General features: G+C 39.9%; 1 protein-coding gene across 1 annotated transcript in view; it reads right to left on the reverse strand.

Annotated features, from left to right (window-relative positions):
- PODXL2 (podocalyxin like 2) overlaps positions 1 to 18,901 on the reverse strand; it is a 64,577-nt gene that overhangs the window by 11,789 nt on the left and 33,887 nt on the right. The window contains exons 3-6 of the mRNA XM_044451412.1: positions 12,458 to 13,386; positions 9,940 to 10,014; positions 5,866 to 6,022; positions 3,088 to 3,149 (exon numbers count right to left, since the gene is read on the reverse strand). Of these exons, the coding sequence (XP_044307347.1) occupies positions 3,088 to 3,149; positions 5,866 to 6,022; positions 9,940 to 10,014; positions 12,458 to 13,386 (1,223 nt within the window). The remainder of the gene's footprint in view (positions 1 to 3,087; positions 3,150 to 5,865; positions 6,023 to 9,939; positions 10,015 to 12,457; positions 13,387 to 18,901) is intronic.

Below are 18,901 nucleotides of genomic sequence, written 5' to 3' on the forward strand. Positions count from 1 at the left end.
TGTTGTATGTGTTCTTCTTCTTCCCTGTGTATTTTGCTACAAAATAGTGGTTGTAAGCTTCATGAGACATGAACATCTGTAGGGAAAACTCAGGACTGGGTATAAAGGGATCACTGCTGGTTCTGCAACTGGAACTGACAGACAGACCTCTCTGGTGTCATTGTCTGTGGGGTGTGCATGGATAAATATGTGTAAGGTGATACAGGGTCTGTGGGCTAAATGTGGTCATAGTCTTTCACAGTCCTTGACAGGTAAGTTTTAGTAGTATTTCCAGGAATGTTAACCAGATGGTTGTCTGTCTTTGTTGCAGCATTTTTGCATCTTCTGTGCTGAACATTTTTCTTTTCCCACTTATCCTGAGCTGAGGATACATAGGATTCCGCTGATATGCCACTGGCATACCAGCAGAGTTTATGTCCCCTACCCTACCCTGGCCTAATTAGATTATAGGAGCCTTCTCCAGCCTAGTGCTCTGGCAATGCTGTCTGGGAATTATGGAGTTATACTCCAACTCATCTAGTGGGTATCAAGGTGGGCATGTTCTATCCAGTCCCTACTTAAAGGAGAGAAGTAAAAATATAAGATTAACATTTACCTGGAATTTTTATCTATATCAGGAAAAAATGGGTGTCAAATACAAAAAAGCAATAATATCCACTGTTGGATGTCACTAATCACCAAAGATAGATCTTACTGATTAGTTTCTCTGATTTAACACGGATCAAGATGCTACAGTCTAGATTATATTGTGCTTGGGGCAATGAAGCCTTGCCATAAATAGCACACATGTGAGAGATGAAAGAAGGCGAGGAGGGAGAGATCAGGAAGAACCACAGCCCTTTGTTTCTTTAGTGAGTGGGTAAGGGAGATGAATCAATGCATGCAAGGACAAATGGGGAAAGTGCCATTTTTAAACCCTTTGAAGCATTTTAGTGTAAAATGGTGGTTACACTGTTTTAAGATAAGAGCAACTGCATTAAAATTTTACCCCTGAAAATGACGTCAGAATGCAATAGAAATACTGCAATAATCATTTCCCTGGCCAGTGACACTTCAGAAAAACTGGAACAAAAATAATTTCATTTTGTTTCATGTTATTTTATTTTACAAGGAGATATGCTTGACATTCAGTTCTAGTATTAAAAATTTATTCTTGGACTGAGTGCTGGCCATTGATGAGGGCAGCAAATGCAAAATGTGCATGTTGGGGAATAGAAGCAGAGTTTTGTAGGAGGAAAGGCTACTCAAAAGAGTTAGAAACCAGGAGGGAACCATAGTAGATGAGTACATGCACATTATATTGATAAAAGAAGTAGAGGCAATACTTGGTTTAATTTCTAAACCAAGAGGTTTAAGACTATGTGAAAAAATCATTCCAAGTAAGTTTGGATTTTAAGGATCTAGAGGCATATCAATAAACGATCAGTTGCAGATTTTCAATTGAAAATCAAATGTACTCTGCCCCTAATAAGAAACAACTTTCATTAATATGGGGATGGGGAAAAACCTTGAGACGATACAACTAGAGAGTAAAGCTAAAGGCCACCACAATGGATCATCCTTGGGGAGGTTTTCAGATTTCATCTGCCAATTTTGCTCTAAAGAGCATTCTTGGCTGACTGGCTTAAACAAAATTGGTCCCTTGAGCAACCAGAATAGAATTTCAAACTGCCAGCTCCCTTGTTGAAGTTCAACGGAGCTGCTCAAATGGGCCCAATTCTTCTTGTTGTGCATCTTGACTCCGACTCCTCCTCTTTTTCTTCACTGAACAGACTAATAGATCTCACCTGTAGTGAATTCTAAGAGGTCTCTGGGTGATCTCTAGCTCTGCATTGTCTTTACTACAGACATTTCCAGCAGCAGTAGCATGCCACATTTTCCAAGCAGTCTGCTATTTAGTATTGTTATTTCTGTCTGTCAAAGTGAAATCCTCTGGATTGTGTTCTTTCTTATTGTAATTATCATGTAGAAAGTCAGAGGTATCAATTGGATATCATTTGTGATTCAATGTGTGGCAAGTATTACAAAAGTCTCTCTTCATGTCTGAAATATTTTGTCTTTGTTTTGTGCACTTTGTGTAAGATTTTGTTCAGGTCTTTTAAAAGTGGGCTATCCCTTGCTTTATACAACAGAGTATTATCAAGCTAGTTTATTTTCATAAAGCCAGTACAATATGGCGGTTCTAGTCTCCACAATGGCATGAAGTTTGCTAGGTGACTTTGGGCCAGTCATAGGCTCTCAGGATAAAATGGAGCTATGTAGGCCACCCTGAATTCCTCACAAGAGGGGAAAAAGGCAGGATATAAATGAATGTGGTGGTGGTCATGATGATGCAATTAGCAGCATAGCTATCCTATTACAACGACATTCTTTTATACAAACACACAGACATCACTCTGATGTCACTGAAAATTCAGGTAAGAATATTGCACAGTGCTTGAGGTAGGCATTCGGTGGTTATTCAGAAAGGTCCTTGGCTAGTTTCTAAGCTTTGGTAACAAGGGATTCAAGCCCCAAAGAGCGTTAAATTTTCCCTATAATATGCTTGGCTGAGTACCAGGCAAGCCCAAGGAAACTGAAAGGTCATTTTTCTCATTTGAACAGGGAACAAGAGAAGCATGAAGAGCTTCCTCACCAGTTAGAGCACCAGAAAGACAGAATGGGAAAGCTCAGCTGTTTCACAGAGCATGAAGTCAATGCAGAGTGAATAGGGATGCAATCTCTGTTCAGAGTGGCTTAAAAGGACCATAGGCAGTATCTGCAGAAATTTCAACAGATCTTGGTGTGACACATACATAGTCACTTATTCATTTCTCCATGCTCTTCAGCAAGGACATGCAAGCTCCCAAGAGACTATAATAGTAGTTTGCAGCAATACTCCTACAGAAGACAATCCATGGAACCAGTCTCAGCTAATGAAAATAGAGATTAGATGATTCAGCAGTTACCAGAGAAGAAAGAAGGGAATTCTGCTGTAAATTGCTGTGCCATCAGTTTCTCTATTCTGGGCTCTGAGCCCAGCTGGGCTAGTTTTCAAGGTGGCCAATTTAGTTGCATTGTCTCTTGTGCAATGGAACAAGGTCTTACCTCAGTTAGGCTCCTACGTATGCCACCTAGCGCCAGGAGAACATCATTTGTTGGAACAACCCCTAGGAAAAGAAACACATTGCACAGAGAGCACTCTTCTTTAGTTGATTTGCAAGGAATGAAGAAGTATTACATCTATGTTAAAAATTTTCAGTATAAGAATAAAGCAACATAGGACACCACTTTCTCTGTAGAGTAGCTTATTTTAGAATACAAAGGCAGGTATGATGGCTGCTAGCAAGGGCAAGTGAAGGCAAGGAATACATTTCAAGAAACAAGAAATCTAAAATGCCAGTGCTCTTTTACTTCAAATCTGATTCAGACTTTTTCCACTGAAAAATCTGCCAACAGACCTTAATCATAATTTGTTATGCTTGTAAGAACTTCACAGATCTTCAAAAATCTGTGTACTAAAGTGAAATTGAAGGATATACCACTGGATTGCCGTTGACCTCTGTTTTCCCAAATAGGAAGAAGCTGTACCACTGTACCCACAGTGAAAATCATTTGTCAGTGTGAATATTGGGGCCCAGAGCCCTAGTTCTGGCAGACAATGAACTGAATGGTTACTGCTAGAACTGCAAACTATTTTTTTCATTTTGATTATTAAAAATGCTTTTACTACTGAACTCATCTATACAGAACAGAAAACATAGTATCAATCTACTTGACTGGAAAAGCATATTCATTTATGCCAACTATGCAGAAAATCACCGTATCAGGAGCCTAATTCTTTTAACAATTACTTGCAATATACTTTTATGGTACTTTTTACCATTTGTAAATGTCTAGATTTAACCCTAGAGTCTCGTAGTTGAACATGAAAAACAAAAAAATTGTATTCAGAAACCAAATGGGACCATTCCAGGCCTGTCCCTGAGAATTCTCTGAGGTATGTGCTGAGGTACCACAAATATGTGGATGACACTCAGCTCTACCTCTCTTTTTCATCAAACCCGTGAGGCAGTGGCCACACTGAATCAGTGTCTGAGCATGGTAATGGATTGTATGAGGGCCAAGACAGAGGTACTGTTAGTGAGTGGTTCATCTGACCAATTGGGTAATATTCAACCTGCTCTGGATGGGGTTGCACTCCCCCTAAAGGACAAGGTTTGTTATTTGGGGGTGCTCCTGGATCCAGAGACAGAAGTGGACTCTGTGGTAAGGAGCACCTTTTATCAGCTTCAGTTGACATACCAACTATGACCCAACCTGGATAGACCCTAGCTACACTTATCCCTACTTTTGTTTGAATTACTGCAATGTGCTGTACATGGAGCTGCCTTTGAAAATGGTCTGGAGATGTCAACTGATCCAAAACAGGGCAGCAAGACTGTCAGTGGGGACTGGCTCACAAGAATGTATTAAGACCGTCCTCTTCCAGCTACACTGGTTGCCAGTTGATGTCTGGGCCCAATTCAAATTGCTAGTACTAACATTTAAAGCCCTAAATGACTTGGGCCAGGTTATCTGATGGATCGCCTCCTCCCATATGTACCAACCCAAGCCTAAGACATCTGTGGGGGAGCCCCTTTCACAGGAAGTGAGGTGGGTAGCTACCAGGAGGAAAGTTTTTCTGCTTGTGGCACTCTGGTTTTGGAATGAACTTTTCAAAGAGGTGTAGCTGGTACCTATTTTGTATAGGTATACCTCTTTATTCTGTACCACTGCTATTCTTCTGTGCTGAATTATAGCAACTGGAATTAATATTATGGTTTTGTTCTTTTAAATGTGTGTGTGTGTGTGTGTGGGTTCTTTAATTTTAACTTTTGTTAACCTCCTAGAGAGCCTCAGCTATTGAGTGATATAAAAATATATAAACCATTTAAAAATAAGGAATACTAAAACAGTAGTGTCCATCATAACATTCTGCTATCACTTTCCCCAGCATATGGAAAGCTCTGCATGGTTCAAGGAAGGGGACTGCCCAGGTATATGCTTCAGAATGGACAATGGATGTACAATTAGTTCAGATTACAAGGTCTGTCATGGTATACCAAAGTGAGCATGTAAGAAACCACTAGATAAGAAAAAAAGCTGATTCCATTGAGCCTGTGTGGGAGGGACAAACAACTGCACTAATGAATTTCTTCAGACACCAGGATTTTTCTGCTCACCTCCTCCTGTACAAGGGTACCAGAAAAAAAACCCCTCTGTTGCCAACCCCAGGACTGAATAATCTCAGATGGAGTGACAGCACAACTGTACACAGGCATTCTTGCCACTGGGACTGGAGCTTTTAAGACCAAATGACAGCTATATTGGGTTGGTATCTCTGTACATGTCTTCAGGAAGGTAACAGATTGAATGAAAGGAAAGTCCTAGACTGAACAACAGGAATAGCAACCAGCATGACCTGGGAGGCAGAGAGACTTTTCCCCTTTTCTACCCACTGTGGGATTTCATTCAGAGTCACCATTGTGCCATGTCCACTGGACCTAGACTTTTCCAGAAACATTTTGCTTGGTGTGACAGTGGTGACATCAGCTGGAACAGAGGAGATCAAAGCTACATAGAGCTGTTTAGGTCAGATTATAATACAGAAGGATGGGAAAAACCATGTGAGACAATAAAAGGGGATCAATGTAGTAATTACTGAGAGGCAGTCACTATATACATCTTGTGGCAATGCATATTAAGGAAGAAACAATATGATGTACAGAATGAGAGAAGATTTCTCCTCACAGGCAATAACTGAAGTCATCAGAAGGTGGGTCAAACACCCTTCAACTCTCTTTGTAGGACCCCCTCCCCTTCTTCTTTTCCAAACAAACTCACCATGTTCTCCTGCCAAAGTCATCAGCAGATGTTTGTCGTTCTCATTGGGTTTGCTTAGGGAGATCAACCACTGGGCCTGGAATCCATTTTCATACCTGGAGAAAGCATCCTCCACCAGTGCCAGCAACTGGAGGCCTCTCTCCATGCGGAACTCCTCCTGCAACATCAAATGTGTGTCACTTTCTTAAACACAAGCCCATGGATCCCAAGAATATATGCTTCCACCCAGTGCTTTTTTTGTAAAAAAAAAAAAAAAAAAAGGGTCCGGAACTCACATCCCCACCAGCAGTAAGCACACACACCAATCTCTCACTATCAGATAGCAGATAGCAGACACAATAGCAGCCTGCAGGCACTATTGTGTTAATGATGTTTGCTGCTGATCTGCTACTCCTTCAAAATCACTTCGTAAAATCCATTGAAAAAAAGGTGCCAGAATGCTGTTCCAGTGTGTTCTATGACAAAAAAAAGCCCTGCTTCCACCAGAATGCAATGTTTAATTTAAAATGCCTGTGAATGCAGGCTGTCAGGGAAAGGGACCTACAAGGATCAAATCTCTGGAGAGCAGCAATGACACTGTACAAATTACCCACTTTCTCCGTTCCTATTTTCTTCTCCAAACCTCAACTTTCCAAAATCATGTGCTCCCTAGTATTTTTTTAACATCCTAGTTACTGTCATTATCAAAACTCACATTTACTTGCTATTTACTACCAGCTTCATGGTCCTAATTCCTCACCCCCACCCCACTCTTAATTCACTTAATAAGTACTAGTTATTTGAATATCTGGCACTTCTGTATGAAGAATTTTTGAATAACAGGTCTTCATAGAAAAATGGGATAAATGTCACTTCAAAATTTAAAGCAGAAACAAACAAGCTTTCATCTTTGATGTAACTTAAAACTTTCAGTAAAAGGAAAACAAAGTATTACTACTGGAGCTGCAGCGATTAAGGGAGCAGTTTGGAAGTGTGCAATGTTTGAAGGTATAGGGGTAAGGATTTGGCCAAAGAATGTCCATGTATATCCCCACTGAGCTTTGGGAGAAAGGAAAATCTCAAATACTAATACATGATTTTAATAGGCCAAGTGCCTCAGCAGCTCTCCTCAGACTGCAGGTCAAATAGAGATAGTCCTCTTCTTCTGATACGTTGCACATTGCTTGGCAGCACCTCTCCCACTTTTGCCTTTCTATTCTTGTTCAGTTGCCGTGCCAACCTAAAGGCCACCCAGATTATTAATATGTGCTAGCACTGCTGGTTGCTATGGCAACCTCAAGCTCTCTGGGCAAGCACAGGCCTAATTGAGAAAGACAAGGAGAAGTCAGGCCTGAGTCACAAAGGCCCATCAGCACCTCATTTCACAAGGCAAAGATTATGAACACTGGCTGGTACATACTTGTATTAGCACAAGATAGGCCACTTGGCAGAAGGGGAATGAGGTGACAGAGTGCAAAGTCACTTTAGGGGATAGTCCTTGGACTACATCACTAGAATTGTGACAGGAATAATAAAATCCCTTGGAAAGATCTTCTCTTATGGCTGTACAATAGATCAGAGTTCAAACTAACCTTTCCTGTGTTACCAATATTAACACCCCAAAAGCCCCTAGTAGAAGTTAGCCTAAGGAAGGCCACATTGCAACAGCACAGCAGCCATGTTCCAGTTCCTGTCCAGGAGGGAGTGGGGAGAATAAGAGCGATGAACCCTGTGTGAACTCCTGTGACAAGTCAGCAAAATCCCAAAGAAGAGGCAACTGCAGAGAACTCATGGTGCCAAAAATCACTTTCAGGCACCATGAATTTCAAAAGTAGCAAAATACATTATGAATTACAGTAGGTGTAGAAACACAAGGCTGGTGTGAATGGTTGAAAGATTATTATTTATTTATTTTTATTTATTTTATTTAAAACATTTCTATGCCACCCCCATCGCAACAAAGCCTAGGGGCGGCTCACAACAAAAACAAACAAAATCATACAAAAATTATACAATAAAAATATTAAAACCTGGTGCATCTCGGCTTAAAATTTTTTAACAATTCTACATAATAAATTAACACTTAAAATAAGTTTTAAATAAAAAGGTCTTAGCCTGGCGCCGAAAAACAAATAATGACGGTGCCAGGCGGACCTCTCTGGGGAGCACATTCCATAGGTGGGGCGCCACTGTGGAGAAAGCCCTCCTCCAGGTACTCAGCCTCCTAATATCATTCACAGAGGGTTCCCGGAGAAGGGCATCTGTTGCTGATCTCAAGGGGCGGGAGGGCATATATGGACGCAAGCGTTCCTTTATTAGCAGACATATGGGAAGGAAGTCCTTGGGAGAATACAGGATTCCTTCCAAGAAATAACAGAAGGTGTCAACAATATGTGAATGTATCTACCATGTATCCAAACCTTTTGTCTGTGATCTAGGGTATATAATGTATGTTTTCTGTACTATGGAGACTGATTTGGGAAGTCTATTCCCCTCTGTCTCCATTTATTCTAAAGTGCACTAGAATAAAACTGCTTTTGGCTCTAAGTCTCGTCTCAGGGTCCTTTTGACTCAGGGTCTGGGGTCCAAACGGGCTTACTCTTGCTGTTGTCTGGCTGAGTCCAGTAACACCAGAATTCTTCAGTTTAGTAGCAAGAGAGGAAAAAGTGCTACCTGACAGGAAAACACTTTTTCTCCATCATATGAGCTGCGCAGAAAGAGAGAAGCCCCTTTGTTATTATAGATAATTGAGGTGGGTAGGATTTTTTTATATAACAAGCAGAACATAACACTGCAGTGTAGAATGATCCTGTACAAAGTTTTAGCCAGCAAGCTATGCTTTCCTTCAAGATATTCTATTTTAGGACTCCCTGAGCTTTTTGAATCTGTGGGCACATTTCAGAACTTGAGAAATTGTTCTGGGCACTGTCACAAAATGGCTCCTATACAGAATGGGCTAGTAAATAATTACTGCCACACAGCCTGGGCTAGAAAGAGAAAGAAGCCTGCCACAACATTTTACATGGTTTTTATTTAAAATATTTTTTGAATGGGACAGGGAATGGATAGTTTCATGGGTGCCACATGAGGCTCCAGCACTATTCATTCCCCAGTTCCTCTTATTTTCCATGTGAACTGTTTTCCAGTATTCCTTGCCTCTGAGCATGCCTGATACTCATTGGGCAGTTCTGAGGAGTTCCCTAGTATAAGGGCTTTTTTTGCTCTGGATTTTTGCAAAATTTCTGTAGCACTTCTCCATTTTGTACATGAATGGTGTATTTTTGACTGTATGAAGATGGGCACTAAGAGAATTGGGTATATTATTAGTATATAGGATGAGCTAGTAAGATACTGATAAATTAATCAAGCAGTACAGCCACAGTCTCTACAAGCAGAGATAGTTTAGGCCAAACAAGCACAAATATATTCAAGCATTTTTCACAGCTACAAGAACCAGGCCTGCCTCCTCTTCTTTTTCTCCTTCTCCTCTTAAAAAAAGACATTCAGAACTTTATATATACAAGTTAATTCTACAGCGCATTGCTAAATCCCTTGTGATTCCACACAATGAGATCCATGGGGCTTCTAGGGTCTTTAAAAGTTACAGAATATTCTATTGCCATGCAAAAGAAAGAATGTCATAAATAAAATTGAAATGAATTCAAAAGGTGTAGATAAGAAATTCCTGATGTGCCTTTTAAAAATTATGAAACATGGTCTGTTTACCAAAATCCACACATCTTTTCAGAGACAAAACTCAATCCAGATTAACTTTCAAAACACTCATTGATAGGTGTATTGCCAAGGTAATGTATTTGCCATTTACACATGACAGGATCCTATGCTGCCTCAGTAACACCTGAAAATCTAAGCCTTCAGTCCTATGCATTCTTACTTGAGAGAAAGCCCCCCCTGATTTTAATGGGACTTATTTCAATTAAACATGCACAGTATTGCACAGAAAATCATGCAGAGATGCTAGTACCAAGAACTTATTGTTTTATTGTGTTATAATTTTATGAACTACCTTGATTTAGCTTTAACGATAGATCAGAAATTTAGTAAATAATGTAAATAAAAAAGTAAGCTACTCACACAGTCGATGTTGTCTGACATATTCAGGATTATGTAGTTTTTGCTTGCCAGATTGCTCCAGTCCTTACAGGTAACCTGGAAAAAACAAGAACATCTCTCTGAGTTTAGCTGAAAATTATCTGGGAAGAGGTATTAACCTGCCTCTTATGAGCATACATAAAGCTTTCCTGTTCTCAAACAACTAATCCTTTTAGCCACTTTTTCTATACCCCAACTGGCAGCAGATATTCAAGGTTTTATACTGAAATTAGGATCTGAAGAATGAAGCGAACAGTTATGGTGACTCTAGGGTACTCAGTGTAATACAAACAACTAAGAAACTGTGATATATACAACCTAAAGTAAGCTTTGGATCCTCCTCCTCTATTATTTAACTACTAAAATATTTACATAAATGAATACCATATAATTTGGCAGCCTACCTGAGTTCAGAAAAGAAATGGGTGTTTAACTGGTACATAAAATATATTATAGTTGGTGCCTCCCAGATACCAGGAGGAGGTCACTGCACAAGGTGGGCACTGTTAAGGACAAGGACAAGGCCTGCTTCTGGCTGCTGCAGGATGGTAGTATGCAAGTTGTGGTACAACCAACAAGATTTCTTCCAATAATTTAAATGTACATGTCTGTACTGGGGAAGATAATCTATCAGGTAGCATGGTTCCAGGCTGTTCAGGGCTTTATATATCAACAGCACCTCACACCTTCAGAGGAGTATCATCAAAAAACTATGCCAATTATCTCTTCAAATTCAGCTTTCAGGAGCCAGATACTGACAAGGATACTGCCACCATACTCATAATAGCCAAAATATGTGTAAAGGAAAAGGAATAAGGAACTGGGGGTATGCATCTGAAACTAAAATTTAGGCCAACCAAATCATACACCCAAACTTCCCATGGATGTAAGAGGGCATCCTATTGCTTTAATTATATTGCATAAATTAATTTGTATCACATACTGTATCAATTCTCACACATCAATACATCTGCACATGTATTTTGGGTTGTTAATGTGTTTTATCAGTATTATATCAGTGATGGTTATAAAGTTACTTTTTGGAGACACTAACTTATATTAGGAACATTTTCTAGTGAGTCACTTGCACATATGTTTAAAGAAGACCTACGACTGTGAACATACATACACCTTGTTTTGTGTTTTTGTTTATGTACATTCAATTTAAATTTGTCATCTAATGTGACTGAGGCATGACAATAATGGCTGGGAACATTCTTCTGATGTACAGAACATACATTTATATGTGAAAAACAAAAATTAAAACTCACAAAGTAGTGGATGAGAGGACAGTTATCTGGAAATATTTAAGATTATTATTGCATGTCCACGGTAAGTTTGATACCTTAACCCAAAGTTGTATTTGCCAAGACCCTATGATGGTCTTCAATGGTCAATTTCTGGGAGTTCCTAACACAGGAATTAATGTGTGTGACTACTAAGAAGGGGGACGCTTCTGCTGCAGCAACCCAGTTGAGAGTTTCTTTTGGGAACCCTATCATCACAAGTATTTAAGTCTTTAAGTTCTGTTGTTTCAAAAGCATTACTGTATTTTTAATTTGGTTTGCTAGGTTTCATTTGATTATTATATTATTTGGTCACAGTTTAGAACCCTGACATAATTGGAGTACATGGGGCTAGTGTTAATGGAGCAGGAAGAAACCTCAGCTATAGAAGGGCAAGACAGGATTTATATTCCTTAGGGCCTAGTTTTTGAGAAAAGTTCCAGGGACCAGCCCAACTTCAGGATTCCAGCCATGAACAAACCACATGTTCACTGTAGCACTGACCCCTGAAGCGGCTGAAACAGGTCAGCCTCATTTAAGAGAAAAGGCCTCAGCACAGAAGCAGCACTGGCCAACTTAAAGGAAGGCAGAGATTTACAGGATGTAACTACGTGGACCTAGGACACATAATTGGCATGGCAACAAGCTCTCTCTTATATCTATGTTCTTAAAAAAACAAAAGCAAACCAACCAAGAGTATAATTATACATACCTTGCAGGACATACTATTTTAATGCCAACCAAAAGAAATCTTTTGAAATCCTATAAACTTGTCTAAGATAGAGCTGGAGTTTATTTATATTTTAAAGCAACTACCTCCAATATTTACTTGGATGCCTTTCTTGAGTACCATAAAATAGATGGACTATATTTAGAACACTATTGTTTTTGTTTACATTGCTTCATTTCTGAATTGTATATAATTTAGTTGCTACTTTCCTTTTGAAATATTTTTATAGGACAGTGTTACTATTTGGAACCCAAGCATTTAAGTGTGGCTGTATTTGTACTAGATCTCTTATTCATGGCTTTCATGGCTAAGAAAATAATTGGTGACTTTAAAATTAAAGGCCAATTCATGCTTGATCTAGCAAATAAGAAGTATAAAGTAACTTTTTATAATATGTGGCCCATTCCTAGTGTCTGAAAACAAGAATGCGTAATTGAAAATACTTACCCAACCCACCCAGCCGTACAAAACACTGAATTATTACCTGTGTCAGACTCCAGGGCACTCCTGTGGGAAGCCCAGCCATGCGGACATCTCCGGTTTGTGGTGCAAAGCTGGGTTCTGTCACAGCAGTTGCTGTAACTGCAAGCTTTGTAATATTGTGAATGGGGGTGGAGGTAGGAGCAGGCTCATCAGTCCAGTCCCAGAAACCCACTGAAGAGCTGGGGCTTGATGGGCTGTTAGGAGTCCTGGAAATGGTGTCAGTTACTTGTGTGCTGTCCCCATGAGATCCTGTTATTAGAAGATCTTCCCCTGTCTGCTCCACTTCAGCCATTTCTGTGGTCTCTATGGCCTCTGTCTCTGCTATGGAAATGGCCTGTCTGATTCCAGTTAAGGGGTTTGGGCTTTCCCTACTTATTGTGGTGTCCACTTCAGATCCCACTGTAGCTATAGTTGTTAGAGTCTTTACCACCTCCCCTTCTGTTCCCACTGTAAATACTGCACTTTCTGAAGTAAATTTGAAAGGGCCCTCTGACACAGGCTGGGGTCCTTTTGTAGTGGCTGTTAAAATGGGGGAAAGGGGCAAGACACTAGGTCCCATGCTGCTCCCTAAGTCAAAACCAGAGGAAGCATGCTCAGGAACAGATTCTTCCTCTTGTTTTTCTGTAACCACATCAGTTACTGGATCTGTTCTGCTAGCTACTGTGGAAAAGAGGATAGAAAACAATGAATCCTGCCCAGGTGCTTCAGAAAAAGTAACTTTCTCTATTTGGCTGCTCTGAGAAGCTCCCTTTGACTGGTTGATAGGAAGCAATCCTTCCTCTTCCTCTAGGATGCTGGTGGAAGGTGCTTGAGAGTCAGGCTTGATAAGATCTGAGGAATGATGGAAAGTGGGGCCTTCTTGAGGTTCTCTGACATGTGCTCCATTTTCTTTAGGCAAGGCTTTCTGGGAGGCAAGTGGAAAACTGTAATCTGAAAAGAAGCAAAAGGCATCTCAAGTAGGAACAATCAGAAAGACTGAACAATAGGAAACTTACTCCTGAGATCTTCTACTTCTATACCTAAGGGACACTATGCAGAAATGTAGTTAGTAGCAAAGCATTCTAATTAGTCTATTATCCTTATTCACTTCCAATTTTCCTGCTGTCTTAAAAGATTTCAACAGTTTTCCCTTGCAACTCCTTCTGACAGAACCTCCCTCGGCAGCTCTATCTTTGTCATATCTTACTTAAATTCCTCATCAAAATGATTTCCTTTGTAAAATTACAAAATTTAAAAGCATACCCAGCACATGCCCATTTCATTTACCTATATACATCATTTTCCCTATAGTACTTTCCTACTTTGTCTAATATGCCTCTAAAACAGGAATATCTCTGTAAGGAAGCACAGTGTACACTGATCATCTATGTTCATAAAACTGATTTATTGTTTCATATAAGTCTAATATAGACACTGGTTGTGCTAGTTAAATAATTAGTAATAAATACAATTGAATTATTATTTAATTAATAAAATTCTGGGTAGAATTTCTTCCTGTGATGAATTCATCACTGGAGGCCAATCCCAGTTTTAAAATACTTTGGGTTGTGTCCAATGCTAGTACAACATAAGTCCCATTCATTTCAATAAGTCTATGCTAAATTAGATTACCATTGGATATAACCCACTGCTCCTTATTGTCTGCTTTTGAAATCTAGTGGTTTCTGCTTTTAGGATGTTTTGCTTTTAGGCTGAATTACCCTAAAACCCCAAACAAACTTTTATATAATGTCATTTACTTCCTACACATTCCTTGGGTTTTGGTTTATATTCTCAACCACTAACACCCCAACTGCATATAGTTCCATTTGTAGGCTTTAAGAGACTGCCTGTGCTTGAAGACAGATTTGATGATGTAGAAACATTTGTCTGTCTGTCTGTCTTGTATTCAGCCAACACATGATTCCTTGGCCAACAGCTTATGGTGACTCACTATTCACAAAGCAGATTTGGAGAATGTCAGGTGCCACCACACACAGAGGGGAAATAACATGTGGCAGCATATAGAATGCTGCATTCTCTCATCTCAACTATCCTCATAACACACTTTTCTCAGCAGTGCTTTCCACGTTTCAACTTTATGTGCTCACTGAGGCTGAAGAAGACCCATGTATAAATATGCTCCAAGATAAGGCAGTATCCTCTTAATTGTGTCATCTGTGCACCATTCTCAGAAGCAGTCACATGAGTGTGGAGGATACAGGAGGCTCACCAAAAGAAAAGAAAAACATTTGGGCTGGTTTTTGGTGGTTAATGTTAAGCTGATAGGAGCAGACAAGAGAATAGGAGATGCTGAAAATGAAGTTCTTCCCCCAACCCAGTTAAGTGTACATAATTTGAATGGAAGCAGGGAAAAATTAGCACTGCTTGGTAGGCACTGCAAGGGGAGGGGGGGTTAAATTTCATTTCCTCATGAACAAGTGATCAGCAATATCACTATCTGACATGGGCTATCATGTCCAATCAACACCAGAGAAAAAGAAATCAAGAATTGTTTGCTACCACTGTCTGACTTCACTGAATGCAGTCTACCCAGAGAAAAAGATACACCCTCCAGAATAACATAATCATAACAGCAAATGTTGTTTGCCTGTGTTTATGCGAACGGTTTTAAAGATCTTAAAATAGATGGTATTATTTTTTCCTATGGGATCCTAATTAAATATTATTTGATTTCTCGGGGGCCTACTAAGTTTCCCAAGGACATGAATCTACTATATCTCCCATTGAATAATCAAAGTATACGTACTGTTCTATTCATCAGCTCTAAGCTATAGCATTCAAGCAGTTCTATGAGAACTTTATCCTTTTAACCTTCCATTTGAACAACTCAATGTTGAGTGGAGGGTATTTCAGTCAAAATGCACCACATATCTATAACCTACTTCTAAGATGACTTACTATTGGTGTAGGATTAACTGTCTTTACTTCTGTGCTGTCCACACATCGTAATTCCTTTTACTTCCTCAGCTTCCAGGATCTACTCTGCCCACATTTTCAACTTGTAGTTTAGTTCTCCAAGCAGGAGAACTTGCACAAGCCTGCTATCTTCTCTAGGAGTGTTTTGCCAGTAATTGGCAAATGGTTTATTAATTCCAGATCAAAATCTTAATTGAAATAGTGCTGGTTGGCACACTGGAAAGATTTATGCAGTTACTGTCTTGCACACCTCATAAAGCTCATGATGTCTGCATAAACTCTGCTTATCTGCACTCTCATTGTGAAGAAAGTGCGTGGTTTCAAGTTGATCAGGATGGGTAGTGGATAGCTTGCTGAAGGGAAGCAGCAATATGAGCTTTGTTAAAACAGAACCAACCAGCCAGACAGACTGCTTCTTCAGGATCAGTCTTGAGCTGTTTCTCATTGGAACAACATAGACCCATGACACTTACTTGTGACAGTAATCTCCTTGATTGACATGATACTTAGGACCAAAGGAAATACTTTCTACACATAATGCAAAATTAATTTATAAAATTCATTGCCGCAAGATGTAATTGCGACATCTAGCTCAGATGGCTTTAAAAGGGGATTAGATAGATTCATAGAAGATAAATCGTCTCATATGGCCATATGCAGCCTCTAGAATCAGAGGCAAACTGCTTTTGTGTCCAATAGCATGTGAGTGCTGTTGCTCTCATGGTCTGCTTGTAGACTTCCTAGAAGCATCTACTTTGCCACTGTGCAAAATGTGATGCTTCTTCAGAGGGATCTTTGATCTGATCTGGCAAGGCTCCTCTTAAGTTCAGTCCCACTCATTTTGTCAGCAGTTGATACAGAAACCATTGCCAGGATAGTGCCAATCTAACCTCTGATTTTTTTTTCCTGTTACTCACCCTTACCAACATGGTAGGCTTAAATAAAACCTAGCCCATAATTGTAAAAGGGAGGATCACTTTGTTACCTGTAAGAGAAGCAATCTGGTTATAATGGATTTATCTAATTACATTGAGGGAAATCAAATTAACTAGCAATTGAATTACTGTTAAGTAGAAGCCATCTTATAAGAAATTAGGCTGCTCCTTCCTTTTCTATCATGAGAATACTCATTTGTAAGATGCCTTCATCTAAAGTGATGGACCAAGTTCATAAAATAATGCAAGTGGTATTTTGTCTGCCTCTAACACTCATTTTGATTCTGGTTCAATATTCTTTGTGGTATTAATACTGTATGGATTAAAGAGGAATGAGGGCAATTTTATGCATAATGGATTTCTTACATAGAAATCATCTCCATATAGAGAAAAATGTACACTAACCCCTATAAGATACAGTAGATGTCTTTGTTTTGCAGTAAAACCATTATTTGGGAAAGTTGCACTGTATCCTTGGCTCATTAACTCATGAAAAATTACTTGTGCTATCTTCCACAACTGGAGGAGAGCCTGTAGTGTGCAAAGCAGCCAAAGCTGGTAATAGGCACTCCAAGTTGCCAGGACCACTTGGGCTTTCAATGACAGTGATGTATTTAGCAGTCCCCTCAGACTGCAAGCCCGATTTTTCAAAGTATAACCCTACCCAGAACAGTCAATGAACCTTTCTCCTAGACTCAGGAACAGCCCTCCCCACACACTTCCAGGGCTTCCATCCTGCCCGGATTCAGCTTTACTGTATTGGTGCTCATCCAGTTCATCACTGAGTCTAAGCACTAATCCAAGACTTGCACAGTCTCACCTGATTCAGATCTCTCCAAAAGACAGAACGGTGTGTTATCAGCATATTGATGGGTCCTAAGGACTATTCCCATTGGCATCATATAGATACAGAACAACTTGGGGACAAGATAGTATCCTGCCAAGATGCTATGGCTCAATTAACAAAGGGCTGAGAAACAGTTATCTAATACTGCACTCTCAAATTGTCTTCACAGGAAATATCAGAACCAAGGTAACACAGTACATCGGATGCCCTGCCCATGGAATCAATAAAGAAGAATATTGTGGTCAATGGTGTAAGCAACCAATGAAAGATGAGGCAAGGTAAACAGGGTTGCATTTCCTCCGTCCTCACTTGATGAAGTTCCCATCAAGGTAACTGAAGCAGATGAGATCCCATAACAAGGTCCCTAAGTACTTTTCCTAAGAAAATGGTATCTGCAACAGGGCAGAATTGTCAAATACCATGGGGTCCACAGTGGATTTCTTCAAGAGTGGTCACACTACTGCCCCCTTAAGTACAGCAAGACCTACCCCTTCACATAAAGATACATTTATTTTTCACTGGACCCATCTGCTCTTACCTTTGTCAGTCAGCTTCTACTAGCCAGGAGGTACAAACACCTTGCCCATGTCATCATGCCACAGCAACTCAAATTGATCCTATAAAATTAGGCAGATGGTGGCATGGAGGATTTCAGCTGGAGCTGCACTAACTACAGTGTCAAGTTCACTGTGGAGATAAGCAACTTTGTCCTCAAAGTGTGATGCAAAAGGTCACCATGGCAATGAGTGATTAGCACTTCTTCTGTATGATTTCCCAGAAGAAACATCTAAATAATGAAAAAGATATCCCCACAAGTGTTTTAACATTTGGTCACCAATAAGCTTCCACTGGGGAAGAGTTGTGAGGTCCTTGCTGACATGGGAAAAAGTTACAAGAATGATTTGCTTTCAAACGTTACTGTCTATATAAAACTAAGGCACAAAAGAAATGATGGGTATACTGGCAGCACCCAGGCAGGGAACTGCTCAGTATAAGCTGCTTAGGTGTTGTCTTTACAAGGTGCTTTATTTCATTAATGCTTGGCTGAAGATGAGATTAAAAGATGTCAGTCTGTGCACACAAAGCAGATGCTTTTAGAATAAGCTAGAAGGGAAGGAGTATTGCAGGCCTTTAACAGTTAATGTTCGCTGAAAGTAATTTAGTTCCTCTTTCTCTGCCTAGAACTGTTATGGAACTGATTTTAGGGTACACATGCACAAATGCTTAATATATAAACAAATGGGAAAATGACCACAGAAGTATTTATATAACCCTTTATAAAGTTCAACATTTCCCTTTGGCATGCCATTGATTAGACCAGAAGCCACTTAGATGTGATCTAGTCAATCTGAACATTCCACTGATTTCGCTGAGATTAGGTCAGGCAAGTAGCTGCAATTAGCCGCTAAGAAAAAGGTGCAGACAGGACTCCCCGTTGTCATATCCAATATATTTGCACAGTTGTCAAGCTGCTGATTTTAAACCAGGGCTTGTTTCGTTATGCTAGTGGTTACGGTGGGAAAATTGCTGCCACTGAACCAGAGAAATAATCCTGTATACAAAGCCACTGTTTCTCAGTACTTCCCCATCACAGACCAACCCTAGGCACTATACCACACATCGAGTGAATATGCCTGCCATATTGACGCACAGCATAGTTTTTTAAAAAGCACATGCTGTACCTATTTTTTATACTCTAAGGCAGTGGTGGCAAACCTATGGCACTTGTGTTGCAGCGGGCACA

This window comes from Varanus komodoensis, unplaced genomic scaffold (assembly GCF_004798865.1).
Source record: "Varanus komodoensis strain SLA01 unplaced genomic scaffold, ASM479886v1 scaffold6_2, whole genome shotgun sequence".
Lineage (NCBI taxonomy): Eukaryota > Metazoa > Chordata > Lepidosauria > Squamata > Varanidae > Varanus > Varanus komodoensis.